The 18,150-nt window shown below is 47.7% G+C and overlaps 1 protein-coding gene across 1 annotated transcript in view; it reads right to left on the bottom strand.

Annotated features, from left to right (window-relative positions):
- Positions 1–18,150, bottom strand: part of LOC139280538 (sodium/myo-inositol cotransporter 2-like) — a 154,450-nt gene that overhangs the window by 28,380 nt on the left and 107,920 nt on the right. The window contains exon 13 of the mRNA XM_070900023.1: positions 16,896–17,043. Within this exon, the coding sequence (XP_070756124.1) occupies positions 16,896–17,043 (148 nt within the window). The remainder of the gene's footprint in view (positions 1–16,895; positions 17,044–18,150) is intronic.

The following is an 18,150-nucleotide window of genomic DNA, read 5'->3' as shown; positions in this document are numbered from 1 at the left end:
CAAGACTTGTGAAGCAAGATCCGTTGTCGCTCACAACAGTGTCAGGCAAACCATGAGCATTAAACATGATACGAAGGCTCTCAATGGTAGCTGTAGACGTGCTGGATGACATAATAATACACCCTATCCACTTAGAATATGCATCCACTATGACAAAAAACATCTTTCCTAGGAACAGGCCTGCAAAATCAATGTAAGTCCTCGACCATGGTTTGGATGGCCATGACCAAAGACTCAGCGGCGATTTTGCTGGTATTTTACTTAGCTGCATGCAAGTATTGCACTGATGCACACATGATTCCAGATCAGCGTCAATTCCAAACCATCATACATCAGACCTAGCAATGGACTTGATCATGTCAATACCAGGACAAGTGCTATGAAGTTCATGTACAAATTTTTCTCTACCTTTCTTGGGCATGATTACACGATTACCCCACAGTAAACAGTCTGACTGAATGGACAGCTCATCCTTGCGACGGTTGTAAGGTTTGGTCTCCTCACACATCTCCACAGGTATGGCAGACCTGTGTCCTGACTGGGGACTGAGCGTCCGCACACAGGGCGTGCCCCGAGGAAGTCAGGCCGTTTCAGAGACGGATGGATGAACTCTCCATCCAAGCCGACTGCCTGTTATGGGGCAGCTGGGTAGTCATGCCCCAGAAGGAAAGGGAAGCGTTCATCAGGGAACTCCACAGCGAGCACCCAGGCATCGTGTTAATGAAGGCCATTGCCCGGTCACATGTATGGTGGCCGGGGATTGACTCAGACCTGGAACACTAGGTTCGCAGGTACACGACGGCCCCCAGGGAGGCTCCACTCAGTCCGTGGCCCTGGCCCACCAGACCATGGTCACGTATTCACATGGACTATGCGGGCCCGTTCATGGGAAAAATGTTCCTGATCGTTGTCGATGCATACTCGAAGTGGATCGAGTGCATCATATTGAACTCGTGCACGACATCCATCACTGTGGAGAGTCTGCGAACAGTTTTCGCGACCCACGGCTTGCCAGATATCCTGGTCAGCGACAATGGCCCATGTTTTACCAGCCATGAATTCCAGGAATTTATGTCGGGCAACGGGATCAAGAACGTCCGGACAGCGCCATTCAAGCTGGCTTCCAATGGCCAGGCGGAACGGGCGGTCCAAGTCATAAAGCAGGGCATGCTACGCATCCAAGGACCCTCACTTCAGTACCGCCTATCGCGCCTCCTGCTGGCCTACAGGTCCCGGCCGCACACGCTCACGGGAGTCCCGCCAGCGGAACTCCTCATGAAACGCACGCTCAAGATGCGGCTGTCCCTCATTCACCCAGCCCTGGCAGACATTGTTGAGGGCAAGCGCCAGTCCCAAACTGAGCTCCATGATCGAGGCTGAAAGGGGAGGTGTATAGAAATAGATGACCCGGTATTTGTTCTTAACCATGCTTTGGGACCCAAATGGCTTGAGGGCACCGTAATTGGCAAACAAAGAAACAGGATCATGGTGGTCCGACTAAACAATGGGCAGATATGCCGCAAACACTTGGACCAAGTAAAGACAAGGTTCAGCATAGACACGGAGGAACTGGAAGAAGAGCATGATGAGATAGCACCCACACCACTGCCAGCGCACGAGCAACAAAGACAGCCCTCAGCATGCACAGTCCCTGCGGCCAGCCCAGACAGGCCAGAATCACCTCAAGTGACAGAGACGCATGCCAAGGCTCAGCCACCAGAGCCACAACTGCGGCGCTCCACGAGAGAGCGCCGACCACCCGATAGACTCAACCTCTGAAACTAAAAGACCTAAGGGGGAAGGTGATGTCATGTATTTCACCATCTTGCAATGACAATAGTTTTGTAACTGTAACTCATGCATACTGTACCTGTACCCTTGTAATGCACACCCTGACCACAGGGAGTGAGCTCCTCACCTGGGCTTCCAGGTATAAAAGGGGAGGTCCCACCCAGGATCAGCACTCTTCAGTCCTGGAAATAAAGTGAAGGTCACAGAGTGACTGTGTCTGATATATCCATGCCTCGTGTGAGTTTGTAACAAGGTGCAGAGACACTAAAACTCCCACTAGCATTTTCTGCCCTTTGGTATTCCGCAGCTCCACCCATACAGATTCCACATCATCCAAGCTAATGTCCTTCCTTACTATTGCGTTAATTTCCTCTTTAACCAGCAGCACTACCCCATCTCCTTTTCCTTTCTGTCGATCCTTCCTGAATGTTGAATACCCCTGGATGTTGAGTTCCCAGCCTTGGTTACCCTGGAGCCATGTCTCCGTGATGCCAATTATATCATATTCATTAATTGCTGCCTGTGCAGTTATTTCGTCCACCTTATTACGAATACTCCTCGCATTGTGGCACAGAGCCTTCAGGTTTGTCTTTTTAACACCCTTTGCCCCTTTAGGATTTTGCTGTAACATGGCCATTTTTGATTTTTGCCTTGGGTTTCTCTGCCCTCCACTTTTACTTTTCTCCTTTCTATCTTTTGCTTCTGCCCCCATTCAACTTCCCTCTGTCTCCCTGCTTAGGTTCCCATCCCCCTGCCATATTAGTTTAACCCCTCCCCAACAGCACTAGCAAACACTCCCCCGAGGACATTGGTTCCAGTCCTGCCCAGGTGCAGACCGTCCGGTTTGTACTGGTCCCACCTCCCCCAGATGTCCCAGGAATTTGAATCCCTCCCTTCTGCACCACTGCTCAAGCCACGTATTCATCTGAGCTATCCTGCGATTCCTATTCTGACTAGCACGTGGCACTGGTAGCAATCCTGAGATTACTACTTTTGAGGTCCTATTTTTAAATTTAACTCCTAGCACCCTAACCTTCAAGCAAGGCTTGAAGAGGGTAACTGAAGGCTCACTGCAGACTCGCCTATCCCGAGTCCTGCTTGCTACCACACGAGACCCCACTCACTCACTGGGATCCCACCTGCTGAACTGCTCATGAAAAAAAGCACTTAAGACAAGACTCTCGTTAGTTCACCCTGATCAACATGAATAGGTAGAGAGCAGGCGGCTTCAACAAAGTGCATACCATGTTAGTGCAAATGTGTCACACGAGATTGAAATCAATGATCCTGTATTTGTGTTAAATTATGGACAAGGTCCCAAGTGGCTTCCCAGCATTGTTGTGGCCAAAGAGGGGAGCAGGGTGTTTCGGGTCAAACTTTCAAATGGACTCATTCACCGGAAACACTTGGACCAAATCAAACTCAGATTCACGGACTATCCTGAGCAACCCACCTTGGACCCTACCTTTTTTGATCCCCCAACATACACACCAGTGGCAACCGACACCACGGTTGACCATGAAGCAGAACCCATCATCCACAGCAGCCCTGCAGGGCCAAACACACCAGGCAGCCCAGCAAGGCCAGCTGCCCAGCAGCCCAGCGAGGGCCCAACAAATGATTCAACAACACCAGCTTTCACACCGAGACGATCAACCAGGGCAAGAAAGGCCCCAGATTGATTCACATTGTAAATAGTTACACTATTGACTTTGGGGGCGGGAGTGTTGTTATCTATGTATACTTGTATTTACTCTGTACAGCCACCAGAGGGCTCATCCCCGGAGTCCCAAGGAATCCCATAATCCCTTGGGAGTGTAGGTATTTAAGGAGGCTTCACAGATTGGAGAGGCACTCTGGAGACCTGCAATAAAAGACTAAGGTCACACTTTACTTTGAGCTCACAGTGTTCAGTCTGACTCTTTCTCCATACACAACAAAATTGAAAAGCAAAGAGAGGGTATGAAAAAATTATAGCAAGTAAAATCAAGGAAAACCCACAGATGTTTTATAAATACATTATAGAAACATAGAAACATAGAAAATAGGTGCAGGAGTAGGCCATTCAACCCTTCTAGCCTGCACCGCCATTCAATGAGTTCATGGCTGAACATGCAACTTCAGTATCCCATTCCTGCTTTCTCACCATACCCCTTGATCCCCCTAGTAGTAAGGACTTCATCTAACTCCTTTTTGAATATATTTAGTGAATTGGCCTCAACAACTTTCTGTGGTAGAGAATTCCACAGGTTCACCACTCTCTGGGTGAAGAAGTTTCTCCTCATCTCGGTCCTAAATGGCTTACCCCTTATCCTTAGACTGTGACCCCTGGTTCTGGACTTCCCCAACATTGGGAACATTCTTCCCGCCTCTAACCTGTCCAATCCTGTCAGAATTTTATATGTTTCTATGAGATCCTCTCCAGTGGATACAAGCCCAGTTGATCCAGTCTCTCCTCATATGTCAGTCCGGCCATCCCGGGAATCAATCTGGTGAACCTTCGCTGTACTCCATCAATAGCAAGACCATCCTTCCTCAGATTTGGAGACCAAAACTGAACACAATATTCCAGGTGAGGCCTCACCAAGGCTCTGTACAACTGCAGTAAGACCTCCCTGCTTCTATACTCAAATCCTCTAGCTATGAAGGCCAACATGCCATTTGCCTTCTTCACCGCCTGCTGTACCTGCATGCCAAACTTCAATGACTGATGTACCATGACACCCAGGTCTCATTGCACCTCCCCTTTTCCTAATCTGTCACCATTCAGATAATATTCTTCCTGTTTTTGCCACCAAAGTGAATAACCTCACATTTATCCACATTATACTGCATCTGCCCACTCACCTAACCTGTCCAAGTCACCCTGCAACCTCTTAGCGTCCTCCTCACAGCTCACAACGCCACCCAGCTTAGTGTCATCTGCAAACTTCGAGATATTACATAAGAAATAAGAGCAGGAGTAGGCCATTTGGGCCCTTGAGCCTGCTCTGCCATTCAATAAGATCATGGTTGATCTGAGCATGGACTCAGCTCCACTTCCCTGCCCGCTCCCCATAACCCTTTACTCCCTTATCGCTCAAAAATCTGTTTATCTCCACCTTAAATATATTCAATGACCTAGCCTCCACAGCTCTCTGGGGCAGAGAATTTCATAGATTTACAACCCTCTGAAGGAAGAAATTTCTCCTCATATCAATTTAAAATGGGCGGCCCCTTATGTCCCCAAGTTTTAGTTTCCCCTATGGGTGGAAATATCCTCTCTGCATCCACCTTTTCGACCTCCCTCATTAACTTATAAATTTCAATAAGATCACCTCTCATTCTTCTGAACTCCAATGTGTATAGGCCCAGCTTATTCAACCTATCCTCATAAGTCAACCCCCTCATCTCCGGAATCAACCTAGTGAACCTTCTTTGAACAGCCTCCAATGCAAGTATATCCTTCCTTAAATACGGAGACCAAAACTGTACACAGTACTCCAGGTGTGGCCTCACCAATACCTTGTACAGTTGTAGCAGGACTTCTCTGCTTTTGTACTCTATCCCCCTTGCAATAAAGGCCAACATTCCATTTGCCTTCCTGATTACTTGCTGTACCTGCATACTAACTTTTTGTGTTTCATGCACAAGGACCCCCAGGTTCCTCTGAACTGCAGCACTTTGCAATTTTTCTCCATTTAAATTATAATTTCCTCTTCTATTTTTACTGCCAAAGTGGGTAACCTCACATTTTCCCACATTATACTCCATCTGCCAAATGTTTGCCCACTCACTTAGCCTGTCTATATCCCTTTGCAGATTTTCCGTGTCCTCACAATTTGGTTCCCACCTATCTTTGTATCATCAGCAAACTTGGCTACATTACACTCAGTCCCTTCACCCAAGTCATTAATATAGATTGTAAATATTTGAGGACCCAGCACTGATCCCTGCGACACCCCACTAGTCACTGTTTGCCAACCGGATAATGACCCATTTATCCCGACACTCTCTTTTCTGTTCGTTAGCCAATCCTCTATCCATGCTAATATATTACCCCCAATCCTGTGAGCTTTTATCTTGTGCAGTAACCTCTTATGTGGTACCTTATCGAATGCCTTCTGGAAATCCAAATATACCACATCCGCTGGTTTCCCCTTATCCACCCTGCTTGTTACATCTTTAGAGTGCTCCAGTAAATTTATCAAACATGATTTCCCTTTCATAAACCATGCTGACTCTGTTTGATTGAATCATATTTTTCCAAATGTCCCGCTACTGCTTCCTTAATAATGGACTGCAGCATTTTCCTAACGACAGATGTTGGGCTAACTGGTCTATAGTTTCCTGCTTTTTGTCTGCCTCATTTTTTAAATAGGGGCGTTACATTTGCGGTTTTCCAATCCACTGGGACCGCCCCAGAATCCAGGGAATTTTGGTAGATTACAGCCAATGCATCCACTATCTCTGCAGCCACTTCTCTTAAGATCCTCAGATGTAAGCCCCGGATGGGCAGACTTTGTGAGCCGTTTGAGCCAGTTCTTCGTGGCCAACAAAATGGAGGAGGTCGGCGACGCAGATTGGCGCCGGGCGGTTTTCCTCACGGTTTGCGGTCCAAAAATTTATGGTCTGATAAAGAATCTACTCCTGCCTGTGAGTCCAACAGAGAAAAAGTATGAAGAATTGTGTACACTGGTACAGGACCACCTTAAGCCAGACAAAGGCATCATCATCTCGAGATACAGAATTTACACACACGTTCGCTCAGAGGGCCAGAATGCAGCGGAATTCGTTGCCGACCTGAGATGTCTAGCGGGACCGTATAAGTTCAGGGCCGTGTTGGCAGACATGCTGTGGGACTTCTTTGTAATCGACATCAACCACGAGGTGATCCTGCGTAAACTACTGGCAGTGGAGATGTTGGACTTGAACAGGGCCATCACGATCGCTCGATCATGCAGCGCGACAGATAGAAGTCTAAAGCAGATAACAGTGAAAAATCGAAACTTGCCAAGTACTGTAAATGTGATCAATTCAGCGGTCGGCAGAGCGGCACATGGCAGGGCCTACCCGACTGCGTACGCGAAACCTGTGGCTGCCCAAAGTTCACCAGCGGGAATGCATCTGATTTCTCCATGTTGGCGTTGTGGGGGAAATCACCGGCACCAGCAGTGCTGATTTAAGCAATATAGTTGCAAAGGCTGTCTGAGAGTGGGGCATCTCCAGCACAAGTGTTCGCAGATGAGCAAGCGTGCTGCGACACACCACGTGGAGGATGAGAGCCAGACAAGCGCGGATCCGGATACGCAATCCGAGATACCAGAGGAGGAAATGTATGGATTATATTGTTCCTAACTAAGAGCAAACTGATAATGATCAACGGGAAATTTAATGGGGTGCCGGTATCGATGGAACTGGACACAGGGGCGAGTCAATCGATAATGAGCCAGAGGTCATTCGACAAGCTGTGGGATACTAAGGCTGTGAGGCCCAGGCTGAGTCCAGTCAATGCCAGGTTGCGCACGTACACCAAAGCACTCATAAACGGTGATTGGCAGTGCCACAATTAAAGTGTCATATGACGGTGCAGTTCATGAGTTACCGCTATGGATTGTCCCAGGCAATGGCCCAACGCTGTTCGACAGGAACTGGCTTAAAAAAAATCAGATGTGACTGGAACAAGATCAGGGCATTGTCGTCGGAGGAAGATACATGTACTGAGCAAGTTCCCCTCGCTGTTCGAACCAGGCATTGGCAACTTCATGGGAGCCAAGGTGCAGATCCACGTAGACTCAGATGCAAGACCCATCCATCATAAAGCTCGAGCAGTTTCGTGAATGATAAGGGAGAAGGTCGAAATCGAACTGGACAGACTCCAGCGTGGAGGGATCATATCACCGGTTGAATTTAATGAATGGGCCAGCCCCATTGTTCCTGTGCTGAAAAGTGATGACACAGTCAGTGTTCTGTATATAAACCTGTAAATACCATGTCTAACCACCAGAGGGCTTATCCCCTGGAGTCCCAAGGGATCCCACAATCTCGTGGGAGCACCTGTATATAAGTAGGCCTCACAGGCTGGAGAGGCCCTCTGAGATCTGTAATAAAGGATTATGGTCACACCTTACTTTGAGCTTGCAATATCTGATCTGACTCTTTGTTCAAGACATAACAACTGGCGATGAGATACAGATGACGAACCCAACCGCAACAATGCAGAGAACCGTGGGCATCCTGGAGACATTTTCAGAGGGAGATGATCGGGAAACCTTCGTGGAGCGACTCGACCAATACTTCATGGCCAATGAGCTGGAAGGAGAAGCGAACGCTGCCAAACGAAGGGCGATTCTCCTCACCGTTTGTGGGGCACCAACGTATGGCCTCATGAAAAATCTGCTCGCTCCAGCGAAACCCAGAGACAAGTCGTACGATGAGTTATGCACACTGGTCCGGGAGCATCTAAACCCGAAGGAAAGCGTTCTGATGGCGAGGTATTGGTTCTACACGTACAAGAGGTCTGAAGGCCAGGAAGTGGCGAGCTATGTCGCCGAGCTAAGGCACTTTGCAGTACATTGCGAATTTGAAGGGCACTTGGAGCACATGCTCAGGGACTTCTTTGTACTTGGCATTGGCCATGAAGTAATACTTCACAAACTTTTGACAGTAGAGACTCCAACATTGAGTAAAGCCATTGCGATAGCCCAGGCATTCATTGCCACCAGTGACAATACTAAACAAATTTCTCAGCACACGAGTGCTGCTGCAAGTATTGTGAACAAAGTAACGTTGTTTTCGAATCAAAATGTACAGGGCAGGACTTGCACGCCTGCAACTGCACATCCGCAGATGATTCAAGAGTCCACCGTCAAGGGTGGTGAATACAAGGCCATTAACACCTTGTTGGCGCTGTGGGGGTGATCATTGTTTCAATTCATGCTGCTTCAAAGGATACGTTTGCAAGGGCTGTGAAACAATGGGACACCTCCAACGCATGTGCAGGCGAGCTGCAAACCCTGTTAATCCTGCAAACCACCATGTTGCGTTGGAGGACAGATCCACGATGGATCATGACGAACCAGAGCCTCAGAATGAGGAGACAGAGGTATATGAGGTGCACACATTTACCATAAAATGCCCCCCGATAATGCTGAAGGTTGAATTAAATGGACTCCCGGTGTCCATGGAGCTGGACACGGGCACAAGCCAGTCCATAATGAGCAAAAAAACCTTCGATAAATTGTGGTGCAGCAAGGCCTTAAGGCCAGTCCTGACTCCCATTCGTACTAAACTGAGAACATACACAAAGGAACTGATTCCCGTAATTGGCAGTGCTATCATAAAGGTCTCCTATGATGGAGCGGTGTACGAGTTACCACTCTGGGTGGTACCGGGCGATGGCCCCACGTTGTTCAGCAGGAGCTGGCTGGGAAAGATACACTGGAGCTGGGACGATGTCAAGCGCTTTCGTCCGTCGACGACACCTCATGTGCCCAGGTCCTAAGCAAGTTCCCCTCGCTGTTCGAACCAGGCATCGGGAAGTTCCAAGGAGCAAAAGTGCAGATCCATTTGATTCCAGGGGCGTGACCCATCCATCACAAGGCGATAGCGGTACTCTACATGATGAGGGAGAGGGTGGAGATCGAGCTGGACAGGCTGCAATGAGAGGGCATCATTTCGCCGATTGAATTCAATGAGTGGGCCAGTCCGATTGTTCCAGTCCTCAAGGGATTCGGCACCGTCAGAATCTGTGGTGATTGCAAAGTAACTATCAATCGTTTCTCACTGCAGGATCAATACCCGCTACCAAAGGCAGACGACCTATTTGTGATGCTGGCGGGAGGCAAAACGTTCACGAAGCTGGACTTGACCTCGGCCTACATGACGCAGGAGTTGGAGGAATCATCGAAGGACCTCACCTGCATCAACACGCACAAAGGTCTCCTCATTTACAACAGATGCCCGTTTGGGATTCGATTGGCCGCGGCGATATTCCAGAGAAACGTGGAAAGCTTGCTGAAGTCGGTCCCGCGCACCGTGATCTTCCAGGACGACATCTTGGTTACAGGTCGGGACACCGTTGAGCACCTGCAGAACCTGGAGGAGGTTCTTAGTCGGCTTAATCGTGTGGGGCTCAGGCTAAAACGCTCGAAGTGCGTTTTCCTGGCACCTGAAGTGGAGTTCCTGGGGAGAAGAATCGCGGCGGATGGCATCAGGCCCACCGATTCGAAGACAGAGGCAATCGAGAACGCACCGAGACCACAGAACGTGACGGAGCTGCGATCGCTTCTAGGACTCCTGAACTACTTTGGTAACTTCTTACCGGATCTCAGCACATTGTTAGAACCACTGCACTCTTTACTGCATAAAGAAGATGAATGGGTATGGGGTAAAAGCCAGGAAAATGCCTTTGAGAAAGCTAGGAAGCTGTTATGTTCAAACAAATTCCTTGTGTTGTACGCTCCATGTAAGCGTTTGGTACTAGCATGTGATGCGTCATCGTACGGGGTCGGGTGTGTATTGCAACAAACTAATGAATTTGGGAAATTGCAACCGGTTGCTTATGCATCCAGGAGTCTGTCTAAGGTTGAGAGGGCCTATAGTATGATCGAAAAAGAAGTGTTAGCATGTGTTTATGGGGTAAAAAAAATGCATCAATATCTGTTTGGGCTCAAATTTGAATTGGAAACTGACCATAAGCCACTGATATTCCTCTTTTCTGAAAGTAAGGGGATAAATACAAATGCATCGACCCGCATCCAGAGATGGGCGCTCATGTTGTCCGCATACAACTACGCCATCCGCCACAGGCCAGGCACAGAAAACTGTGCTGATGCTCTCAGTAGGCTACCATTGCCCACCACAGGGGTGGAGATGGCACAGCCTGCAGATTTAATTATGGTAAAGGAAGCATTCGAGAGTGAGCAATCGTCTGTTACCGCCCGACAGATTAGAACCTGGACGAGCCAGGACCCCTTACTGTCCTTAGTAACAAAACTGTGTGCCTCACGGGAGTTGGTCTAGTGTCCTGTTAGAGATGCAGGAAGAAATAAAATTGTACCAGCGGCGCAGAGATGAAATGTCTATATAGGCAGACTGCCTTCTATGGGGTAATCGGGCAGTGGTACCAAAAAAGGGCAGGGACACTTTCATTAGTGATCACCACAGTATCCACCCAGGCATTGTAATGATGAAAGCGATAGCCAGATCCCTCGTGTGGTGGCCCGGTATCGATGCAGACTTAGAGTCCTGTGTGCACAAATGTAATACATGTTCACAGTTAAGCAATGCACCCAGGGAGGCGTCACTAAGTTTATGGTCCTGGCCGTCCAAACCGTGGTCTAAGGTCAATGTCGACCATGCAGGCCTGTTCTTCGGAAAAATTTTCTTAGTGGTTGTAGATGCGTACTCTAAATGGATTGAATGTGTGATAATGTCGGCAAGCACGTCCGCTGCCACCATTGAAAGCCTCCGGGCCATGTTTGCCACACACGGCCTGCCTGATGTCCTTGTAAGTGACCAGTGCCGAGTTCAAGGAGTTCATGACCCGCAATGGGATCAAATATATCACATTTTCCCCATTTAAACCAGTGCCCAATGGTCAGGCAGAACGAGCAGTTCAAACAATCAAGCAGAGATTGAAAAGGGTAACTGAAGGGTCACTGCAGACTCGCTTATCCCGAGTCCTGCTTAGCTACTGCACAAACATAGAAACATAGAAACATAGAAAATAGGTGCAGGAGTAGGCCATTCGGCCCTTCTAGCCTGCACCGCCATTCAATGAGTTCATGGCTGAACATTCAACTTCAGTACCCCATTCCTGCTCCATGACACTCGTGCAAATGTGTCATGCGAAATTGAAATAAATGATCTTGTATTTATGTTGAACTATGGACAAGGTCCCAAGTGGTTTTCCGGCACTGTTTTGGCCAAAGAGGGGAGTAGGGTGTTTATGATCAAACTCTCAAATGGACTCACCTGCAGGAAACCAAACTCAGATTTACAGACTATCCAGAACAACCCACAATAGACTCTAACTTTTTTGATCCTCCAACACACACACAAGTGGCAACTGACCCAGCGGTTGACCACGAAGTAGAACCCATCACCCACAGCAGCCCAGCAAGACTCACCACCCCCAGCAGCCCAGCAAGGCCAGCTGCACAGCAGCCCAGCGAGGGCCCAACAAACGACTCACCAAAACCAGCATTTACACCGAGACGATCAACCAGGGAAAGGAAGGCCCCAGATCGACTCACATTGTAAATAGTTACACTATTGACTTTGCGGGGGGTGGGGGGAGTGTTGTTATGTATGTAAACCTGTAACTACCATGTCTAACCACCAGAGGGCTTATCTCCTGGAGTCCAAAGGGATCCGACAATCCCTTGGGAGCACCTGTATATAAGGAGGCCTCACAGGCTGGAGAGGCACTCTGAGATCTGTAATAAAGGACTACAGTCACACCTTATTTTGAGCTTGCAGCATCTAGTCTGACTCTTTGTTCAAGACATAACAGTCAGAATCTGTGGAGACTACCAGGCTACGATCAACAGGGTTTCACAACAGGATCAGTACCTGTTACTGAAGGCTGATGACTTGTTTGCAACAGTAGCCGGGGGAAAGTCGTTCACCTGTGGACTTGACGTCGGCCTACATGACACAGGAGCTGGTCGAGCCGTCGAAGAGACTTACGTGCATTAACACACATAAAGAACTGTTTATTTATCACAGGTGCCCTTTTGGAATTCGCTCGGTTGCAGCAATATTTCAGAGGAACATGGAGAGTCTACTGAAGTCCGTTCCTAGAACCATCGTGTTCCAAGATGACATCCTGATCACAGGTCGTGACTCCGAGGAACATCTGAACAACCTGGAAGAGGTTCTACATCGTCTGGACAAAGTGGGACTCCGACTGAAACGCTCAAAGTGCGTCTTCATGGCACCAGAGGTTGAATTCCTGGGGAGGAAAATTGCTGCTGACGGCATCAGGCCCAAGGACGCGAAAACCAAGGCCATCAAGAATGCACCCAAGCCGCAGAATGTGACGGAGCTGCGTTCATTCCTGGGTCTACTCAACTACTTCGGTAACTTCCTACCTAAATTGAGCACCTTATTAGAACCACTGCACATGCGGCTAAGAAAAGGCGACAACTGGGAGTGGAGTGTGTCTCAAGACAGAGCTTTTGAGAAAGCCACTCATCTGTTTTGCTCTAACAAGCTGCTGGTACATTATGACCCATGTAAACGTTTAGTATTGGCCTGTGAGGCTTCGTCACATGGAATTGGTTACATATTCCAACAAGCTAATGAGTCGGGTAAACTTCAACCTGTCGCATATGCTTCAAAAAGTTTGTCTAAAGCGGAAAGAACCTACAGCAGGGTAGAAAGAAGCACTAGCCTGTATGCATGGGGTTAAAAAGTTGCATCAGTACCTGTTTGATCTTCGGTTTGAACTGGAGACAGATCACAAACCGCTCATTTCACTGTTCTCTGAAAACAAAGGTATCAACCCCAATGCTTCATCCCGCATCCAGAGGTGGGCGCTGACATTAGTCGCTTATGATTTATGTCACTTGCCATAGACCTGACACTGAGAATTGTGCCGATGCTTTGAGCCGTCTGCCGTTGCCCACACCGGAGGTGGAAACGCCACAACCAGCGGACCTATTGTTAGTTATGGATGCTTTTGAGAATGAAGGAACCCCTGTCACGGCTCAACAAGTTAAGACCTGGATCAGCCAGGACCCGATTTTATCGGTGGTAAAGGGTTGCATCCTCAAAGGTGATTGGTCTGCCATACCCAAGCAAATGTGCGAGGAGACCAAACCTTACATTCGTCGCAAAGACAAACTGTCTGTACAGTCGGATTGTGTACTGTGGGGCAATTGTGTTGTTATGCCCAAGAAAGGGAGAGAGAAGTTTGTACATGAGCTACATAGCATACATCCCGGCATTGTAATGGTGAAAGCCTTCGCCAGGTCTCATGTATGGTGGCCGGGAATTGACTCTGAGCTGGAATCATGTGTGCATCAGTGCAACACCTGCATGCAGCTCAGCAAAGCACCAGCGGAATCGTTGCTGAGTCTGTGGTTGTGGCCGTCCAAACCATGGTCCAGGATCCACATCGACTTTGCAGGTCCCTTCCTGGGGAAGATGTTTTTAGTTGTGGTGGATGCATATTCGAAGTGGATAGAGTCATGCCATCCAGCACAAGTACAGCAGCGGTGAAGAAGGCAAATGGCATGTTGGCCTTCATAGCGAGAGGATTTGAGTATAGGTGCAGGGAGGTCTTACTACAGTTGTACAGGGCCTTGGTGAGGCCACACCTTGAATATTGTGTAAGTTTTGATCTCCTAATCTGAGGAATGACATTCTTGCTATTGAGGGAGTGCAGCGAAGGTTCATCAGACTGATTCCCAGGATGACAGGACTGACATATGAAGAAAGACTGGATTGACTAGTCTTATATTCAATGGAATTTAGAAGAATGAGAGGGGATCTCATAGAAACATATAAAATTCTGATAGGATTGGACAGGTTAGATGCAGGAATAATGTTCCTGATGTTGGGGAAGTCCAGAACCGGGGTCACAGTCTAAGGATAAGGGGTAAGCCATTTAGGACCGAGATGAGGAGAAACTTCTTCACTCAGAGAGTTGTGAGCATGTGGAATTCTCTACCACAGAAAGTTGTTGATGCCAGTTCATTGGATATATTCAAAAGGGAGTTGGATGTGGCCCTTATGGCTAAAGGGATCAAGGGGTATGGAGAGAAGGCAGGAATGGGGTACTGAAGTGCATGATCATATTGAATGGCGGTGCAGGCTCGAAGGGCTGAATGGCCTACTCCTGCACCTATTTTCTATGTTTCTATGTTTCTATCCACAACTACCATTGAGAATCTCTGTCATGTTCACGACACATGGTTTGCCTGACGTTGTTGTTAGCGACAACGGATCGTGCTTCACCAGTCAGGAGTTTCAAGAGTTCATGAAACTCAATGGTATCAAACATGTAAGGTCAGCACCGTTCAAACCTGCATCAAATGGACAAGCAGAACGTGCTGTCCAAATCATAAAGCAGAGTATGAAGCGAGTAACCCAAGGGTCACTGCAGACCCGCCTGTCATGCATACTGCTGAGTAACAGACAAGACCACACACGCTTACGGGGGTCTCGCCTGCTGAACTAATGATGAAGAGAGGTCTTAAGAGCAAGCTATCTCTTGTACATCCTGACTTGAATAATCATGTTAAATATAGAAGACAAAGTCAGCAAGGGTATCACGATCGCGCAGCTGTGACACACGATATTTCTGTAAATGATCCTGTATATGTTCTGAATTATGGTCAGGGTCCCAAGTGGATCGCTGGTACTGTCATGGCCAAGGAGGGCAACTGAGTATTTATTGTCAAGCTCAAAAATGGGCAAACATGCAGGAAACATATGGATCAGACAAAGCTGCGACACACAGACGAACCGGATCAGTCGGAGGAAGAGACAATCGACGACCGACCAACCTACCCCCAGTCATCAGGGGACTCAGTGGTCATCAGTGAATCGGGACTTTCGATCACTGACATGTTCAATGAAAATGGACTTTCAATCCCTGACATGGCCATTGCCACTCCCACCAGGTCAGCCACCCAGCCACCAGTCACAACAGACTCTGAACACTCACCCATGGCTGGAGTTGAATTGAGACGGTCAACCCAGGAGCGTAAAACACCGGACCGTCTCAATTTGTAAAATACTGTTAATATCTCAGAGGTGGGTATTGTCATTTATGTACTTTTGGGATCACTAGCCACTAGATGGCGTCACTGTTGGAAGCCATTGGGCTGCGCGTATGTGTGTGCAGCCCAAGTATTAAAGGCCAGCCATTTTGTATATTAGTCACTTTGGGCCTTAATAAATCAGAGTCAAGGTTATAACTCTTGGAGTTAAACAGTACTCAGTCGAACAGTTACTTTAGCCAATCTTTTCCTTTTTATGTACCTGTAGAAATTCTTATTATCTGTTTTTATATTTCATGCTAGTTTACTTTCATAATCTATCTTCCCTCCATTGTAGCTATGAGGAAAGATTGGCTAGGCTGGGTTTGTTTTCTTTGGAAGAAATGAGGCTGAGGGGAGACCTAATTGACGTGTATAAAATTATGAGAGGTCTAGATTGGAAGAACCTATTTCCTTTAGCAGAGGGTTCAATAACCAGGGGCCATTGATTTAACACAAAAGCAAAATACTGCAGCTGCTGGAATCTGGAATAAAAACAGAAAATGCTGGAAATCTCAGCAGGTCAGGCAGCATCTGTGGAGAGAAAAGCAGAGTTAATGTTTCGGGTCTGTGACCCTTCGTCAGAACTGGAGAATTGCTCCGTTAACACCCTGTTCGGATATGGCCTCCTGCTGCGAGCCCTAGCTCCCTCCTCCAGCTACTTGTCCTGTTCTGCGTGGCTTCTGTTCATTCTCCAAGTCAGGTTGTATTCCGAGGAGAATGTCTGCTAGTGCATCCATTTCTGGCAGCAAGTGATCTTTGCAGAAGCCTTGAAGTCAGTAAAATATCCTATTTCACCTGCCACATAACTCCCTGTGGACTTCTGCTACTTGATACAACTATAGAAAGCACTCGGCACTTGCAGAATCGTAGCAAGGGCCAGAAGAAATCAACCAGCATCTGACCTGTAAGTAGTTAATGATCCCTTTAAATAGTGGTGGGTTCTTCCTGCTGCTGTGAGGTTAAGAGAGGGCATTAGCTGGAATTTTGAGCCCCAAAATGGCCCCACTGGCATCAAACCAGCGTGCACATCATGGTCTGCCTGCTCTGCATACTTCCAATATGACGTCCGCGCAGTTCGCCTCACACGTGTACACACCGCAGATGCCATTTTGGAGCTCTAGGTGCACTCATAGCCCTTAAAAAAAGGCACTATCAATCCCAATTTTGCACCCGGGTTCTCTGATACCCATATATTGGGGGGGGGGGGGGGGGGGGAAGGCGATGGACTGAGACTCTAATTATACTCAAATCAGCAGTGGGAGTATCATTTCACTCGTACCGGCTTAAGGTTATTGTTCTAATCTTGGTGTATAGTGTGCATTGAAGTGAACTCAGGGGATAGCCTACCTGCATCGCTGGTGATGGCGGGAAAGGCTTCCTCAGCTGCAACAACTTCTTCTTCTGCCTTATCTGTTTCTTCAACAACTACAACAGGTTCGGACACTTCTTTTGGCGATGGATGGTCATGACGTGTGTACCAGGTATGCTGACTGATCTGGCAATGAAAAATGAGAGATAACATCATGCATCAGTAGAAAACTGAACTGGCTGAGGGTAAAGTGTTTGAAATGGATAGCACAGCTCCGATTTTAACTGATGGCATGAATTGGGTGTGTGGGTTGGGCGGGAAGTCCCCATGACATCATCTGCGTGACACCCAGAAAGTCCCATCAGAAATTTTTGGATCCACAAATGCACAATTCTTGACTCAGTCCTCCCACAACCATGGATAGACTAAACTGGATTGCTCTTCAAAAGAGCCAGCACAGACCCATTGGGCCAAATGGTTTACTTCTGAGAAGGCTGTCTGCTTGCATTCCCAATTGGGCTGTACTATTCTATGATTCTTTTTACTTACTCCGATATCATGAAAGTTGTCATTCATTATTGAGGTTTTCAAAAAACTTTCAGCAAAAGTAATACGCTGTATAACAATCAAAACCCAAACCAAGAACCCTTTCTTTCCTCGGACAGCCCTACCACGGGTCCTGGAGATATAAGAACATAGAAACATAGAAACATAGAAAATAGGTGCAGGAGCAGGCCATTCAGCCCTTCTAGCCTGCACCGCCATTCAATGAGTTCATGGCTGAACATGAAACTTCAGTACCCACTTCCTGCTTTCTCGCCATAACCCTTGATCCCCCGAGTAGTAAGGACTTCATCTAACTCCCTTTTGAATATATTTAGTGAATTGGCCTAAACTACTTTCTGTGGTAGAGAATTCCACAGGTTCACCACTCTCTGGGTGAAGAAGTTTCTCCTCATCTCGGTCCTAAATGGCTTACCCCTTATCCTCAGACTGTGACCCCTGGTTCTGGACTTCCCCAACATTGGGAACATTCTTCCTGCATCTAACCTGTCTAAACCCGTCAGAATTTTAAACGTTTCCATGAGGTCCCCTCTCATTCTTCTGAACTCCAGTGAATACAAGCCCAGTTGATCCAGTCTTTCTTGATAGGTCAGTCCCGCCATCCCGGGAATCAGTCTGGGGAATCTTCGCTGCACTCCCTCAATAGCAAGAATGTCCTTCCTCAAGTTAGGAGACCAAAACTGTACACAATACTCCAGGTGTGGCCTCACCAAGGCCCTGTACAACTGT

Source organism: Pristiophorus japonicus, chromosome 15 (assembly GCF_044704955.1).
Source record: "Pristiophorus japonicus isolate sPriJap1 chromosome 15, sPriJap1.hap1, whole genome shotgun sequence".
In the NCBI taxonomy this organism is placed as follows: Eukaryota; Metazoa; Chordata; class Chondrichthyes; family Pristiophoridae; genus Pristiophorus; species Pristiophorus japonicus.
This window is presented reverse-complemented; position numbering and strand designations above follow the sequence as displayed.